Below are 18436 nucleotides of genomic sequence, written 5' to 3'. Positions count from 1 at the left end.
CCTGGAGAATACAAGCTCCTCAAAAATAGCCACCACTCTTTTCCCATGTGAGCAAGAGAGAACTGCAAATAAGAGATAAGCACGATACTTCTGCTTTCATAAGTAAATCCATTCTCTCAACTTAACTTACTCATGTAATGCTATGCTGAATGTAAATGTATACTGCATGCATGCATTTCATTTTCACTTCCCTGCATTGTCTTCACATACTGAGAAATCAGTAACCAAAGTTGCTCAATTAAAGCCTTTGTGTGGAAATCTGAGGACTCAGCAGTGTCAGAACATCCTTTCTCTGCAAATGCACTAAATTTGGATCAGTATTACTAGCAGACACTTCCTACATTTTACAGCTGTCCCCACAGGATGCATCAGCTGATAACTGTTTTTTCATTTGCTTACTGAACAACACACATTTATAAATACAGGTGTAAGAATTTATTTCTCAAGTGTTGCACTTATACAAAATCATACGATTACACTACAAACATTATGTACAATCTTGATCATTTTTTTAAAACAGGTCAGAGTCTCCTGATGTCTCCACAGTGTTCAAACAGTCCAAAGCTGACAACCCCTTTGCTGTTAACACCAGGATTACAGAAAGGCAGTGTGTGTCGTCAGCTGTTTGCTGAGCCCTCTGGCTCAGGAGACTGCAGGAACTCGTAGGGATCGTGAACCATTTCAGACTGGTCCCCCACGCCCAGGTGTGATGGGCTCCCTGTGGATAAAAGAAAATATAGTTCTAATGTTGTTGCACTGGTGTTACTATTCCATGGAAATCAATGAAAGTTTTTCAGAAAAGTGGAGGTCTAACATTTAGTTGATGTTTAATAATGTAACTAAAATGTATTAGCATTGGCTTTTTAGCCTCCCTTCTGTTGCAGATACCTAACTGGTGCTGGTCCCTCTCTGAGGCATTAGAGAGGGAGGACAGGTTGGACGAGGGTCTGGAGCCAACTCTGTCGACCTGAGCCTCCTGGAACTCCTGCAGGAGTTTGTCGGCATCGTCAAAGTGCTGCTGGCCCTCCTCGTTCCCTGGCTCTTTTTTCACTGTTTTACCTGATGAACAGAGAGAGATGGTAAGATCAGTGTAGGAAATGAAATGAACAAACTGAGGAACAAAATGCACATCTACTCTAGTAGGGTCCTGGCTCAAAAGTACATACAAAAGAAGAGAGGGAAAAGGTGAATAGTAATAATAAACTAGCTTTAGGATTTAGCATTACAAAGATGTATTTACAGAGAAAGATGTTTAACAACAACCTTTACAGGGGAAGAGTTTTAATAGGATGAAGGTGTTTACCCGGGCTTTATCCCCTAAATACTGTGAATCCTCACATCTTACTTTTGTTGCCACAACTGCAACTACGAGCCTTATCGCATTAACATAATGCAAGCTTAGCGTTTACATGGACTCCACCTTACACATCTGCCTTAATTGGGTTATGACTGAATTACTGATGTACTTGTAAATGCAGCCACTTAAAGTGTGTCTACGGGGATAATCACCTAATGAGTTCAACATGGATATATCTAGAGACATATCAGGATAGTTCTTCATTGACATGAAGTCCAGGACGGAACCACTCTCTCCCAGGCCGGTGCCATCTGCCATCTGAACAAAAAAACACAGCTTCGGTAAGACAGTTAAGCAGCTATTTAAATGTACCATCACTTTTAACAGGAAATACAGCATACCTGCATGTCACAGATGTTGGATTTGGTTTCATCAGGTTTCGGCATTATGTTTCTTTTCTGAAACGTAATATAAGCATCATAAACACAACAGGCCTAAACCACAGACAGTGATAGTGTGGTAGAATTGGTCAAGACAAGCCTTGAGACTCAGAGGATGATATAATCATGGGAGTATACTACAAGTCAGATACCTGACGGACTTGAGTGACAGCTTTAACGTGATCGCCAGCGGTCATCTTGTCCAAAAGCCCATCGACCCAGTGCTTTGTGATGCCTCCACAGCCCTTGACAAACTCTTGTATGCTGAGGGTGAAAGTGAACACAATTACAAGCTGAAAACCAGGACACCTGTATTCACAAGATCATTTCAAATCAAAATTTAACCTATGACAGCAAAGTCCCTTTACCTGAGAGCACATTGTACCCCTGTGTCATCTCCATAGGCTGAATAGAGTGTGTCCACCTCATCAGGCAGCAGGTCTGGGAAGACTGAGTTCTTCTGAAGGGTTTGGATGTTGTAGGCACTACTGAGAAATGTTACTACACAGAGCAGAAGAAAAAAAAAAGCACAATCTCTTGTAAGACATAGACTTAGTGGTACATTTAAATCACTGTTATTAATTGGATGAGACTAATTAAAGCTACTTATATGAATTAAATCAACAAAATTGCACTCTATGAGATACCTTTGTGTCGCCTGTCATCTTTGAAACCTAAGGTTGTTAATCCAGGCAGAAGCTTATTCGACAGAGAACTCAGGTCCACTTTATGAGTCTCCTCTTCTGCAAAAAACAAAGAACAACTTGCTTAATTAAATGTAGTGCAATTTTTATGTGAACATAGGGTTCTAAAAGATGTTTAAAAGACTAAAAAATTATAACAAACCTTCTGCATCAGGATCCAGCTGATTCACAACAGTATATAAAAGAGAACTGTCTGTCTCCTTGCGCAAGTAGCCCATCTGAAAACATAGAACAGAGAAAAAACATTACCACTTACCACTGCTTTGTCATTTTATTTTAAAAAATAAAGTTGCAGGCAGTAGAATTATTATATATAAGTGGGACTTATATGTCGAATGTCGGACACCTTGGAGTTGGGCATGTATCTGTTGATCCGATCCCGAGCTTCATCTGCAGAATGTTCTACGAGTGCCAGAACATGTTCCTCTGCTGTACTGTCAGTCAAGCTGCAAGCGTTTCCCTCTGGTTCATACAGGTAACTGAAATAACAGAGTTGACAGTGTTAACAGTCATTATACCGACATCAAACACTCAGGACGTCCCTACTGGCCTTTCTGACTACATTTCATTCCCAGTCACATTTAATGTAGGTATTACAAATCAGTAATACCTGATGACTTCTTTCATGTCTTTAACTGGTTGTTTCTTGGACTTCTTAGCCGATTCCACTGGCATGGGGATTATCTCTGGAGGAGGTATATCTGTTGCAAGGTCCTCATCTCCCAAAATGGCTGCCTGTTGGCTGTAGTCCATGTCCTGCATGAAAGACATGCTGCGCTTCAGAGCCAACAGCCGCTCCTGAACACAAAGCAGAGAAAAAAAGGGGGCAACACTTAACTCTGCCTGCTTAATTCACAAATCATGGACGAAAAGAAAATGGAATAGAAAGGGACAGGAGAACATTGTTGATGATACAGTCTTCCACCTTTGGTCAAATGACACCAATGTTATTGACTTTGTTTTCGGTTACTACATCCATCACAAATGATTTGCGTCTACAGCTCAGCTGCTAGGAGTTAGAAAATGTCATAGTGCTTTGAATATATTCCATTACTCACTGCATATGGAGCAGAGCCATGATCCGACTCAAGTGTACAAATTATGGAAATATATTTTAGGATAGATTTCTCTTATCAATCGACACACAGCAAATACTTTAGATGTTGATATATAACACTAACAATCTGACTTCCATTTAAGTTTTTAAGTTGAAGTCAAAACACGTATCTGTAGTGAAACATTGCCTGTAAAATGTATGATCAAAAGGTAACACAAAGGGAAGCAAAGCACTAGTGGCAGTGTCTCAGTAAATGACGGATGGTGTAAGTGTAAGAAATGTGTTTATTTTTATTCCATTTGATCTCATTACCTTGCTCATCATCTTGAACCCTGTATGGAGCAGTTTCTTGGCAGCCTTGTAATAGACTGTCTCTGGTCGGTTGTACACCATGGCATTGTCACACATCAGTTTAAAGTCCGCCTGAAAGGCAAAACGTGTTCACACAGGTATGAGGGCAAACCTTAGTTACAGACTTTCTTAGTCAAAATAATTAAATACTCGCCTTTTTGTTGAGAAATATGCTCACCTTGAATTCTGTAACTGTGTTGTAATCATTGTTTCTAATCTTGTCTTTCATGGTGCTGAAGTCCATCGGATGCTTGATGATCATTGAGTAGCCAGGAGCAATCGCATCTGTTACTGGGAATGAGAAGAATCCATGGGGGTCTTTCCTAGGAAGAAAATTGATGAACAGCCAGTGTTAATCAGGGAAGCATCAACCTTTGGATTTTTTTAGTGTTCTTGTTTGATCATGCTGGGGCATGTTATCTGTCAGGTCAATATGATCAATATTAATGTGTTGATAGCAATTTATGGCTTATACATAAGCAGAGTCACACACAATATGACATGAATGAATAGTGCATTATAAAGGCTAATGTCTGTTCTCCAGTCGCAATAATACATGCTCAAATAGACTAAAGAGCGTATGCCAACAGCATGTAGAAGCAGTGATGTTTATTGCACCAAATAATATTCCGTACGTGGGTGTTGCATGGAACGAATGACAAATGCAAATGTTGCTATTCTTAGAGTCACAAAAATCACAAGGTCTTTGTTCCCGGTAGGATAATGTGTGCTCAGCTAGTTTGATGATGATTTGTCAATCAGCCAGTGGAAGGTGATGCAAAACAGCAAGCTCAGAATGCCCCAAATGGAAACGTTTTATCTTGTGGATAGAGTAACTGTGTTCAGTAAATTTCATGGTAATATGCTGATTAATTTATAATATTTGTTGTGTACTTTGTGTTAGACAGTATTTGTATTAGAGAAAAAGGATGTCCCCAAAAACAATAGAACTCATCATCAGAGATAAATATCAGCCTTACCGTAAACCCTTACTTAAACTTTAGTCTTTAAAGCTTCTGGATCTTTAAAATATTAAGTTTTCAGGAGCAGCACTGTGGCATTAAAAGAGCAGAAGGCCAACAATACAGTTGGATGCAGCAATTAGACTGAAATAGTGTTCCTCACCTCTGTAACTGCCTCAAAAAGTGTTCCAGCAGTTGTTGTCGAGGAGTGGACTCATTCTCTGCAAAAAAGAAATATGGATATTTAATAACACCTTTACAAATGACAGTCACTCAGAGAAAAGAAGCTGATGTTGTCCTAAGAGACAGCCATTCTTACCTTGTTGCGTCCTGCATGCTCGGACTGGTCTGTCTCCTTGTGGGTCCATTTCCATCTTAATAGCGGAATTAAACTCATCCACTTCTGGCTCTAGTTCAAAATCTCTCTCTCTCTCTCGCTCTCGCTCTTTCTTCTTTTTCTTCTCTTCAGGCTGATGAGACACCGTCAACATTTGAATGACTTGTCAGCAAAATCATTAAGAATCTATTGGTCATATTCTTAGGTTGAATTTAGATTTACTCACCTCTAATCCAATGCTTATGCTTTTTGACAATGTGAAAGGTTCAACAGGTCCAGCAGCACTAGTGGCAGCTGTAGCAGCTGCTGCCTCCGATTCATTCTGCTCTCGCTCTCTCTTCTTCCTCTTTTCCTCCTATAGGATGGGATGAAAAGATAGAAAACAACTTTTATCTTACAGTAGCAAGGACAGGTCCTATAAGGTAGATTATTGTTTTGTAAACTAACCTTCCGTCTTCTTCTTTCCTCATCATCCACATATTTGTCTTTGTCCTTTTCAGACTTTTTCTTCTTCTTCTTCTTCTTCTCTTTGTGGCGTTCCCGCTCATGGTCTGATCTGTCATCATAGTAGCTGGAGTCGTGGCCTGAACCAGAGAGCTCGGTCACCTCACTTCCACCGACTTTGAGCACAAGCTTCAGGGGCTTCTCAAGAGCCTTGTCCTCGTAGTCTACAATACAAAACAAACAAAATGAAGGCAATAGCTTAGATGGGAATTGTGGCACAAGGTGAAAGGTTAGAGGAGTACGTGCGCATGTGGAATTTTGTTGCCATTAGTACATTGTGTTCCAGATGATTATGGACAACGCAGTCTGAAAACAACCAAAAGGTCTGAACAAATGAAAAAACAAACATCTGTTGTATTTTTTACATGAAAATTTCATTATCAATGTAAATGTCCATATACAGTCCCTGCTTGTTTTTCATTTGGGGATGCTAGTATTACCTCCCAGGCCTGCTGTTTTGAGCAATACTGCCACCCACCCTCATAGATCTTCCTTTAAAGGATGCACAGGTGCTAAATTGGGTTGAGGTCAGGGGATGATGGTGGCAACACCATTATTTTTTCTCCCTTTATGCCCATGGCAACTAAGCAGTCAATCTTGTTTTGCTTTTGCAGTATTGGATGGTGTGTTGTCCTGAATGACAATAATTTTGTTCCAAAATGCACTGCTCTTCCTTTTATAACATGACAGGAAACGGTTGGTAAGGAGCTCTTCATTTTATTTTGCAGATGTCATTTTGACACTCTCAGGGACACTAAAGGGCGTTCCATCTCTTTTCCAATATTCCAGCCCAAAACATCACTCTGCCAGGTGATGTTGCAGTCTTGCTGAAACAGAACGAACCATTCACCAACCATCCAGAGTAACACAGAATTCATCAGTGAATAAAATGGTTTTAAAATTAGTCTCAGTATTTCAGAGCTCAGTGCAATAGTTTCTCTTTATGAGGCATTGGTTAGGGGTGGCCAAAACAAAGGCTTTAAGCAAAACTGCAAGCCTCTGGAGGATTCTAGATCGGGTTTGGGGAATCGAGAGACACCAACAGATTAAAAAACAGTGTCTTTTTTAAAACTTCCCTTCTGACACATTTAGCAGATGCTTTTTGTCCAAAGCGACTTACAGTTATTCATACATACACTGATGGCCATGCAAGGTGCCGACCAGCACATCAGGAGCAGTTTTGGGGTTCAGTATCTTGCCCAAGGACACTTTGACATGCAGACCAGGGGGAATCAAACCAGCAACCTTCCAATAACAAGACGCTGGCTCTACCCCTGAGCCACAGCCGCCCCTTTCTTTAAGCCTTTATCTGACTGAATTTGTCTGCCCTCTGAATCACACACAAATCCTTTAACAGTTTGATTGCTCATCAATTGTTTTCATGCCTTTTGCAATATTAGTGTTAACTCTTTTCATCTTCTGAGAGATCTTTTTCTTTCTCTCCATATTGCATGAGAACTGAGACTTGCTTAATAATGAGGAACAACCTCTTTAAGTAGGTTTCACTTTAATAAAGATCACCTGGAAATTAATTAACATACCGGTACCCGTTAGTTAAACAACAGGAAAAATAAAACATTGAAAAACTTAAAATAAAGAACTGAAATTCTACTGATTCGTTGCTTACATACCACACGTATAGTGGGACTATGTTGTGTTTTGAGTGATATTACCTCACACACCAAAGAGGTTGTGTATTATTATGAATCCATGAAAAAAGCTGTAGTTACTGTATGTTGCAGTTGTGTTGTTTTCTACTGTAGAGTAAGAGTAATTACTAACAACCCAAATTGCACAAAACTACAAAACTTAAATCAGATACAACTTCATTTATTAACTGACTGTAACCTACTAGCACAGCCAAAGAACAAACAAATGTGCAATTTGTTAAAATATAACTAAACTGATTAACTCAGGAAAAGGTACCAGTGGCATATGAAAACTAGAGCAGAGGAAAGTGCACCGTGTTGGTTCAGTTTCACAAAAACACAGTGCAAACCTGCTGTCTTTGAACGAGCCAGCTAGGCTAAGCTAACGCAGCTAACAGAGGATACCTGGAACAAAAGCGATGCAGTAGCTAAAAGTAAAATATGCATTTAGGTACCATCGACTGTTCTCCACTCCGGTTTATGTTTCTTGTGCTTTTTCCCCATCTCTCCGTGTTTATATCCGAGGTCTTGTGCTTATTTCGACAATGTTGTCGCTGGTTGTTGTAGCAAATCCCCGCAACAAGAACGCTCGCGGCAGGCGGAAGTTCTTCCCCAAAATAAATGATGTATTTCCGGTGTAACAAATCAGCGCGGTGAATTCGAGTGATTGTCGGATCTCTGACAGCACAGCGGACTGACGATAGTTTCTCGGGAACCAGACTTTTGGTTGTTTCAAGTAATCTGACTGATAACGTAGATGGTGTAAGGTACGGTTTCAGTTTTGTCGATGAAGGAACAAGCTGTTCTCTTATTCTTTGAGGGATGTTGACGTTAGCCAGCTATGTTAGCTAGCTACAACATCGCTAACTGACCTAGCTAACGAAGTAGAAAAGTGTGTTTACCCGTTGTTTACGAGACTGAACATTAGCTAAGTTATCTACTCAGTTATATGTGATGCATGCTGTTGTGTTTTCCACAGCTTTGACAGCATGGAGGGTGACAGAATGGAGGTGGGAAACCAGAAACCAAACATCCATGTGGAGGTCCATGTTAAATCTCACAGGTGAGGAGTTCAAAACATGTCAGTGAATACAGGTATGCAGAAAAGTCACACACACGCTCAAATACAGTTAAATGACCACAACCTTCAAGGGAGTATGCAAATGGTTAAAATGTTTTTTGAGTTGTTTGTTTTATTTTTGTCAGCTGACCCTTCGACAACTGAGTAAAAGTCCTCTTTCTAAACATTTATATACATGTACGTGTTAAAATTATTTTTGCGATTGTTTTGACAAATTAACCGAAAAACGCTATTAAAGGTCCACTATGTAGTTCTTGGGAGGGAATTTTAATCAGAAGAGAAACTCTTCCACTGAAGAAACTGAATAAACAAACTGACTTTCAAGGACAACACAAGTTCAACACAGTACATACTTTATATGTGGCGGACCCTGCCACCTCTCTAGCTTCAAACAGTGTTCTGGGGACCTTATATTCTTCTGAGAACAGCTTGATTATTCAGTTATTGGGAAAAAAAATATTTCTGATTTTCTATTATTACCTCATTAATATTGTAAATATTAAAATTCTGAACTTGAATCTCTCCAAAACTACACAGGTCCCATTTAAATTATGATTATGTGACATTTGTTGGGGTCTGTTCCAAACAAAGATGTTTTCTTACATCTGGAGACCAATATTTATAGACTAGGGCATCTCTGCAGCAATACAACAGTTCACTATAATATTGTTTTGTCACACATTTCACCTTTTATTTAAAAGCAGCTTCAGCAATTTGGATGTCAGCCATAACTCATATTGATTCATATTGATTTGATACTGTGTCAGCCATTACAGGCTCAAATAATCAGTTTTTATCCTAATGACAACATCATTATATACCTTTTTAATTTGTTTTCCTATTCTTGTTCATGTTTCAGCACAGCTAAACAGTCTGATGTGAAGATGCATGTTCTGGCTCTCCTGAATCGCCACAGCCTGGTTTTTGGAAACTACAGATGGACAGAGTTTGATGAAGACTTCCTACAGAAGCACGTGGAATCTGTGGTTCTGGTCGATCTCAATGAAATGGTAACACATTGTTGTTGTTTTATTTTTTGTCTTGTTCTATTAATTGAAAAAAATCATGACATGCACTTGTTTTAGTTTTTTTTTTTCATAAACTTTTTTCATCACTCAGCCCGTTGATCTGAAGAGCTGCCCTCTGTCCGTTCACATCTTCACGTTGAATGAGGACGGGCCCAGCACGCTAAGTTTGGAGGAGGATGAGGAGCTTTCAGCAGCCAACCACTGGTTGCTGCCAGCAGGTGACACCAGACATTGTGGAGGACAGAACATTGAGTAGAACATTATATTGCAAAAATCCTTCTTTCTTAGTTTAATTTATATATATATATGTATATAATATATATATATAAATTATGTGTATATATGTGTATATATATGTATATGTGTATATGTGTATATATATATGTATATGTATATACATATATGTATATCTTTTAGGCATACAGTATATTTTTCAGTATTGCTTCATGTGATACTAAACCCAAAATGTCTTTGAGTGTAAAACAAACCACTGTAGACAAGACGGAGTTCTCTGCACATCTTCCAGCAATGTGCTTCTCAGAACACATGAACCCCAATTGACATTCCCTTGACTTCAAAGGTGGCTGTAAAAAGACTGTAGTTCTTATTAGAGAAGAGATGCTGTGCTCAACATGGATTCATGTGTTCATGTTTTCCATCTGTATGCTCAATATGTTACAAACTGTCAATACACTGCCTCTGTCTCAGTCCTCATGTATGAACTTGTCGAGATAACAAAGGGGCTCTGTCATAGAGGAGTAAAGAGACCAGAAAATATTCACATTTCAGAAGCTGGAATCAGAATTTTGACTTTCTTCCTTTGATATTACTCTAATTGATTATTTGATTAACAAAATATTAATATGTTATTAATATTAATACATTTAATAGTTCACAACTAATTGTTTAATTATTGCAGCTCTAAACATCTGTGAATTTAACCTCACCAAAGCCTCCTTTCTTTGTATTAGAGAAATCCAATTGTTTTATAAACACCTTTTTAAGCTTCCAAGGGATAAGTATTATATAACCAAATGATAAATCAAGGCTGGGTCATGGCACAGTTAACATAATGACAAATGAGTTTCATTATTTTGATGAGCATAGTCAACATCCTGTATGGGTTTGTTGTGTCCTCTTTCTCATGTGCCACTCTAAAGACCGTCTTTTCCCTTTGGCTCATTAACCTTTTATTTTGGCTTAATGTTCCCTAAAAATGACTGGACCTGTTTGTTTTAACAGTTGAATTCCACGGCATCTGGGAGAGTCTGGTATATGACAGTGGAGTCAAAACTCAGGTAAAAAAAAAAAAATGTAACGGCAGTTAAGAGATGAAAGAAAATTATTACACAACCTTTTCACGCTGCTGAACTGCACAGTGTTTTCATTTCCTTCCTTTAGCTCCTGGATTACGTCACAACAACAATTTACTTCTCCGACAAAAATGTCGACAGCAACCTGATTTCATGGAACCGTGTTGTTCTGCTTCATGGTAACTATCACAGTATCAATCATAGTAACATTTCAATGTTGAGTCTGTCAGAGAGATGTGAGTAAAATAACTCAGTAATCACTTTGTGTATGCCCGCATTCAGGACCTCCAGGCACAGGGAAAACGTCACTTTGCAAAGCTCTTGCCCAGAAGCTGTCAATCAGACTGTCGAGTCGGTAAGACAATCCTTATTTTAGCGAAACCACTTTAGCAGTTACACCTGCTCTGCTCTCACCTACACTCCTCTCCCTGCAGGTATTCCTATGGGCAATTTGTCGAGATAAACAGCCACAGCTTGTTCTCAAAGTGGTTCTCAGAGGTACACCTGGCTTTTTATGTGAAAGTGTTCAGTTTTAGGATGTTCTAGATTGAACTGATAACATTTTGGTCGCTAATTAAATAATGGCTCTTTGTTACAGAGCGGTAAGCTGGTCACAAAGATGTTTCAGAAGATCCAACAACTGATTGATGACAAAGATGCTCTTGTGTTTGTTCTGATTGATGAGGTAAAAATCTTGGAAATGAACCATTATTAATTATAACTTGAGTTGATTCAGTCATTGATTTGCTTCCAGACTTTCTTGTGCACTTGTTGTACCTTAATTAACCTATAATCAGGAGTGTCTCTGCTGTCCTTATGTAAACCTGTTTTACGGTGCGTAGGTGGAAAGTCTGACAGCAGCTAGAAATGCCTCCCAGGCGGGAACGGAGCCCTCTGACGCCATCCGAGTGGTCAACTCCGTTCTCACACAGCTGGACCAGATCAAACGGTCAGGAAGCAAAGCAGTCTCTATACTATTTTAAAACTTCTCTCTTATAGCATAGGGCACCAGAAGCCTTAATTTGTATTTATACAACCACTCTTAATTACTGTTTTCACTAGAAAATATATCATCAGACTTTAATTTTGTCCTGTTTACTGAGGTTTGTTTTGTGTTGACTTTTATTTCAGACATTCCAACGTTGTGATCCTGACGACCTCCAATGTGACAGAAAAGATAGACTTGGCGTTTGTGGACAGAGCTGATATCAAGCAATACATCGGACCTCCGTCAGCGGACGGCATCTACAGCATCTACCTCTCCTGCCTGGAGGAGCTGATGAAGGTGACTGAATAATCTAGCAACTTTTTGCATTTATAATGTAAACATATCTGACTTAACAAGTCTTTTACTTACATGTTGAAACTTTGTGGGTATGATGATTCTACTAGTTTACAGGGGTTTGTCTTTGTTTGGGGAACTTTTGTTAATTGAAGTTTTCAAATGTATTAAAAGGTATACAAAGTGTAATTAAACTAACATACCACATAAATACAACATAAGTGAAGTAGCACATTTTCCTTCAGACAAGAATAATCTTGGTATTCCTTTTGTTTCTGTCTTAACATAATTTAAAAAATTAGACCAGACTTCATTAAACTTCCCTTGGTTAATTATTAGCCTTTGCAATTAACAGTTTGAAAGAGGCAATGTCTGTTATCACCTCTAACCTTTAATCTACAACAGGCTTTGTAGGACTCTTCCAATGGAGGAGAACAATCATTGAAGCACCACTAAAGCTCAGAGATCAGTCTCCCAATAGCTGGGGGATTCTGGAAATGGTTTATGCAACCATTCTCCAGTACTTTTGACTACTTCTTTATAAGAAAGGAGAAACAAACAAAAACAATCCCACAATATATGAAGACAAGTACCTATTTCCTTTGACACTGACACTTGACCATTAATAATCAGGTTCATCATCTTGACGCAAGACAGAATTATGGTGGCCATGAGGTGCAAGGCTCTGCGGGTAGGAGGTTGGCAGTTTGATCCCCCGCTTATACTGTCCACATGTTGAAGTGTCCTTGAGCAAGAAGCGTGACTCAAATTCCTCTGGATAGTTAGGCCAGCACCTTGCATGGTTTGTAGATAAATTACAGTGTCCTTTATATCTGTGCTTCATGATATGTGATGTGCAGTGCCAGATCATCTACCCCCGGCAGCAGCTGTTCACCATATTTGAGCTCGAGACGATGGGCTTTGCAGAGAGTGAGGTGTCCGAACACAGCCTGCACCTTAGGAACATTGCTCTGTGAGTAGAGGCTCCCATAATGCAATAGCAATCAAATCACACTGTCTCCGTGCTCTAATCATAACATCAATTGCCGGTGAGAATTGAAACAGCCAGCAGCTAACGTTTTGGTTTTTTTCTGTTCATTCCCAGAAAAAGCAAAGGTTTGAGTGGAAGAGCGCTCAGGAAGTTACCGTTTCTAGCCCATGCACTGTTTGTTAAGGTGAGTATTTTATTCTCTTCTACGGAGAGTGTAGGAAAAAAACGAGTCATGCTGTTTTTTAATGCATGTTTGTTTGCCTGCAGACACCGACAGTGACTCTTGAGAGGTTTCTGGAGGCCATGGGGCAAGCAGTGGATAAACAGAAGGAGGAAAAAGCTAACCTGGTTAACGGTGTTTGAACTTATTACAATGACCAAAGCGTGACACTTGATTGTTTATCAGCTGTCACATCCCATTACTGGCTTGTAGCTGGGAAAACAACAACTGCAATGGTTTTACAAAGCTTGTTCAGTTAATTTGGCAGCACTGTGTTGAATATATTGTCAGGAATTAACAAATACCTTCTTTAACGTAACTCTTTATTCAGGTAATTTTCTTGGCGCTTCTACCTTAAAGACCAAAATAGCTTGGCTTAAGATGGAGTACCCAGTACTTGAATTTTCTATATGTGTTTAACCCGATTGTTTACTCTGTTCTTGGTGTCAAAGTGTTATTTTTATATAACATGAAGCTTTAACAGTACCGGCTTCTTTTTGTTCGCATGTTTAAAGGGAGAGTTCAGGTTTGTTTTAGCGTATATTTTTGGCTGTAGTTACTTTTTGTGTTTATCACTCGATGGACATTAGCTCAGCCTGTGGATTTTGTTGGAAATTTCCCTTTTATAATCACAGCTTGTCAGACAGAATTAAAAGCAGTCCCTCAGTGGACAATGAAGCATCACAAATACAGTAAAGAACATGCAGTTGGTTTTGTTGTGTTGTGGTTTTTGGTGTTTTGTGGACTGGTTTCATCTTCTGTAGTATGCCCAGCTGTTCACAGGCACCTCCATCCACAGGATCTGTAGAATAAGCTAATGTTCATGTACAATACTAATTTAAGTTGAAAAAATGTGAACTGTCCCTTTTTTTAAACATGCTTTTTTTGTACTCTGTTCATGTCTCTTATGTTTTAAATGGATGTTCCTCCTACCCCTTCAGTTGAACGTGTTCAGTTATATTTGTCAGTTCTTTATTTATGCTAACAGTAAATCCTCTATCGCACTTATGTTCGTGACAACTTTATTTGTGTACATATAACGTTGTAATAAACACTATTGTAGTGTGTTTGTTTGTAGATGCATTCCTGAGATCTTAAAGCCTCTGATCCACCACTTGGTGGCGTACAGATGCTGTCACACAGTTTTACACATGGAAAGACTGAATTCTATATAGTGTATTTTATGAGATACATGATAATCGTGATAAGGGCGGTAAGTGAAAATCCCCACAGCGATAAAACCACATTGAAGTTAACCTTGAGCACATTTCAGCTCAGTTATCTAAATCACCTTGCTGAGTAAAACCTGAAACCCTCACAGCTGTTAAATAAATGTACATTTTCCAATCTGGAAGTCAAAAGGACTCTCAGATTATACTTGGAGTGCAATTGTGCAGCTCAGACAGAAGTCCTTTATGAAACAAGCCCCTGCATGGGGACTCAAAGTGATGTATGATTATACCATCTGACAGTGTGTTTGCCTGTTGCTGCTACTAATTTAACGTAAAATCAAAATTGTCGAAAGATGATTCAGTTTTATCAGTCATACGCACAGTTTATATGGACAGATCAGTGGCTCCATTGTTCGTATGAACATGTTTTGCATTCTGTGAATGCTCTGCCGCTTTGCATGTCAGCTGCCGGGTTCAGACAATGTGCCCTTTGTTTGTTGTTGGGCAACAGCTTTTTCACTCCACTTCAAAGGTGGATTCTGTAGGCTGTTCCTGAATGTAAAAGGAAAGCAAACATTGAGTTCATCTCTATTCACACGCTTCATTCCTGCTCAATCATAATCACTGTCACCCTTAAAATGACCTTTTGTGGGTGTTTTGTTGAGCACAGTTCACAAGAAATGTTTCTGGATTTGATTTTTGCCGTCTAAAGTCTGTCATTAAGATCAAGCAAAAGAAAAATACTCTCTTTATAATCTAATCAAGACCTTCAAGGGCAGATTTTTCATAAGTATTGGGTTTTACAAGAAACCTTGACTGGATTTTCCCTTGCACATAAAGCCCTCATTTCATTAAAGAAACATGGCTGTTGTTTGTTTGAATTATCCCTTTAATGCCACAGTATCTTTTTACACCTAATTGTTTGGCGCCCGCTATTTTCATACGTCAATGAAGTTTTTATGTGAGATGAATTGCACAAGGAAGCTGTACTTTTCTCTAATCTGATCAATGATCACAAAGTGGAGAGAAAAAAAGAAAGATAGAGAAAGGGAGAGCTGTAAGAACGGGCATAGTAAATAAAACCATAATTGCTCTGTCTGGAGGCCTTTTTTCTTTTGACTGTAGTTGGTCCAAAACCAAGCGGCTGTTAAAAGGCAATCAAGACGGAGAAAGAAGAAAAGTCAAAAGCCTTATTGTTACAGGGTTTTATCACAGTTTCAGGCAGCTTGAAAATGTCAGAAAACTCCAAACAAAACAAACAGTCTGATGTTTATCCTCTCAACCGTTGTTCAGGTACATGGCAGAAAGCAATGGAATATCGTTGTATGTGCCAATGGTGATTCACATAGAGAGGGGAATTAACTTACACACGTACTTATAGGCATGTTCAGAAGAAACTGAACAGAGCTGCGCACAAAACCATGGAAACTATCGCTCATTTCTCTGAGTATAAAATTGCAGATTGAACTTAAAGTCCCCCTCCAGTCACAGACGAGTTTTTCTTCTTGTTCCTGCAGTTGAATGTTTGAGCTTCACTGTGCAGAATGATGAATGTGCAGAGTTTGACACGAGAAGGCTGTTTTCCCATTAATTGCTCAAAGTGTAAAGTTTCTCTGTGAGCACTGAAAATCTGATTTTAAGAGGCGGGCCTACAAGCATGATTTGTGACATCACTAATAGTGATGGAAGCCAATCCTGGTCAGCAAACACAGGGGCGATGTGGAAACTTGAAGCCTCCAGTGCTCATACACTGAGAATTGACTCTACAGTGAAGTAGGAGGCATCTTGTGTCCAGAAGTTAAACTTGTAAAGGGAGAAGGAGAAGGAACTGGTGCCATTTTAAGTATTTTAAAGAAGAAGTTTAAGATGAGTCCACAAAAGATAAGGACTTGTTTAAAACCTAAAAAAAAAACAACTTAAGAAATACAGAAAATGGCTCCATACAGCTCTTCCGGCATAATCCAAGTCTCCGGACCCCTAGACATCCCACATTGATATGAAAATACGTTACTTACACCCTTTTTAAAGGCAAACTCTTTGCTGTAGCTGCTAAGCTAAAAGCAATAGCACACAGCCTGTCTGAAGTGGGTGCACAAGCTCAACCGCGCATCAAAGGTGTAAATACAACTTTTGAAAAGAATTTGGGATTTTATGGCTTCCAGAGACTTAGATTACACCAGATGATCTGTATGTTTATTCACTTTTTTACCTTTTAAAACAAATCTCAATCTACTTAAGTTAATTACACTTCTTTCTGCAAAAACCATGTCATACACACATATTAAATAATTTGAATGCATCCCTCAATACATGTGTGGAGAGGATCTTTAAGCTTTAAAAAGGTTTACATTGACATTATCTTTGGGATGATTTTAAGGTTTAGCAAACCCTGCGCTTTCATCAGTATAATGATCTGCATCCTCTGTGCAAATGCGCAATAAGAGCCCATAAAACTTGTGCTGTGTCAAAGCCTCTCAGTTCTTCATCCACATGACAGCCTTTGATGATAAACCAGGACTTTTATCCAAGTGAACATTGCCCTTAAAAGACAGCTCCAGCGCCCTCCCTTCTCTCTGCGTTCCCAGTCTAAACTATCCTGTCAGAAACTGTCCGAACAGGTTTTTTTTTCTGCATGAGCTCTGAGATCTTTTTCTTTTTTCTTTGCAACCCATATGTATGTCATCTATTAAAGCGGGATGTTAGAGGGAGCCGGAGAAAGAGGATGAGGATGAGGGAGAGACACCTTGTAAAGAGGCAGAATCCTGGGAGCCAGTCTGCATAAAGAGGTGGTGATAATTAGGCACAGCAAGTAGGATCAAAGAAAGCTGCCATCAATGAGCTATGCAAATGTCTGCTCATCCTGTCAACCACAGACAGTGATCTGAGGGTCCTGTGTCTATGAGAAGTCAGACGGCAGACAAATTGACAGGAAGAGCAGTATAGCAGCACCACGCACTCATCATGGTATGGCAGTGAAACTGGGACACTATCATGTAGTACCATTCAGTCAGAAAATAAGATGTTCTTCCAGTAGCACAGAGAATACATGTCTCCCATGTTGCTCCAGGCAGAGCTCCTCTGTTTAGGTAATAAAGGATAAAGATAAGGTTTAGTGCACGGACTGTAATTTCTTCTATGACAGCAGCACTTCAAGAGTGTGAGAGATTGACTCCAACTTTGTAATAACAGTTTTATGCCTTGATAACATGCAAAGATCAAAGTAATGTCTCTCAGCATTTTGAATATAATCCGAGCAGGAGTGGAATATGTACAAAACACAACCATCACATTCATGTTTTCATAAGGTTGCCTGTGTAAATGAATATTCATAACACTTGGCATGTGCACCGGGCCCTGCTTTAACACCCTGCCAAAGAAAACAAACTGTAAAACTGCTGAGGAGCTTTTGATGTCTGCTGGGTTAAAGTACAGCATGTTCTTCCTGGTTCTCTTTTATAAACAAAGGTTTATCTTCAGCATCTGTTGGGGAAAAAAACTTCAAACAAATAACTGAAATGACAATGGGCAGCCTGTTAGTGTGTGGTCAGCACACAGAACAATAGTACAATCATTCATTAAACAGTCATGTCATTAATTGCACCTTGTGTGTTTTTTTCCTGTCCACCAGAAAATGTGGGGAACTTCAGTTCTTTAACAAACAGGCATCTAACTTGGGTTGCAGCGGTCGGGCACAAATCACGTTACTGTTATTCTGGTTTATATTTGATCATGGGCTCATGTTTTGTTTTCTAATAACTTCAAACCTTTAACTTTTGGTTTTCATATGAGTTTGACTCAGAAGAACTTGTGATGCAAACAGGCCCACAAAATACTGCGACTGAGAAATGAATTAGGGAAAACAAGATAATAAAAGTGTCTTGGTCATAAATCCAAAATCTACTTTGAAAACCATGAATGGAGCTGTTCGGAAAATTACACCAACAGAGGACGCGGTTTTACGTTCAGCGACGCACGAGCTGCCAAACCAGACTTCAGTGCGTCAAACTAACGAACCTACAACCGGAAAATGAACGAGTGTGCTTTTCAA

At 39.2% G+C, this 18436-nt stretch overlaps 2 protein-coding genes across 3 annotated transcripts; one reads left to right on the top strand and one right to left on the bottom strand.

Annotated features, from left to right (window-relative positions):
- Positions 1-420: 420 nt before the first annotated feature.
- brd9 (bromodomain containing 9) lies at positions 421-7906 on the bottom strand. 2 transcript variants are annotated; one of them, XM_073485874.1, is made up of 17 exons: positions 7757-7906; positions 5596-5816; positions 5375-5503; positions 5131-5281; positions 4975-5032; positions 4028-4172; positions 3811-3921; positions 3052-3239; positions 2788-2920; positions 2584-2659; positions 2385-2480; positions 2106-2238; positions 1890-2001; positions 1699-1755; positions 1510-1615; positions 889-1059; positions 421-718 (listed from the first exon to the last, which is right to left on the bottom strand). In XM_073485874.1, exons 1-17 carry the CDS (start codon positions 7803-7805, stop codon positions 618-620), a joined length of 2037 nt encoding a protein of 678 aa, XP_073341975.1. In that variant the 5' UTR covers positions 7806-7906; the 3' UTR covers positions 421-617. The 2 variants fall into 2 exon arrangements, with proteins under 2 accessions (XP_073341975.1, XP_073341976.1); XM_073485875.1 differs by having other exon boundaries at positions 894-1059.
- A 54-nt stretch (positions 7907-7960) lies between these two features.
- Positions 7961-14283, top strand: trip13 (thyroid hormone receptor interactor 13). The gene is made up of 14 exons (XM_073485876.1): positions 7961-8068; positions 8281-8364; positions 9242-9392; positions 9502-9628; positions 10653-10708; positions 10812-10902; positions 11006-11078; positions 11158-11221; positions 11322-11408; positions 11566-11672; positions 11855-12008; positions 12866-12978; positions 13111-13180; positions 13264-14283. Exons 2-14 carry the CDS (start codon positions 8291-8293, stop codon positions 13357-13359), a joined length of 1263 nt encoding a protein of 420 aa, XP_073341977.1. The 5' UTR covers positions 7961-8068; positions 8281-8290; the 3' UTR covers positions 13360-14283.
- The last annotated feature ends 4153 nt before the right edge of the window (positions 14284-18436 follow it).

Source organism: Pagrus major, chromosome 17, assembly GCF_040436345.1.
Source record: "Pagrus major chromosome 17, Pma_NU_1.0".
Lineage (NCBI taxonomy): Eukaryota > Metazoa > Chordata > Actinopteri > Spariformes > Sparidae > Pagrus > Pagrus major.
The sequence above is the reverse complement of the archived record's forward strand: the minus strand, read 5'-3'. Positions and strand labels throughout refer to the sequence as shown.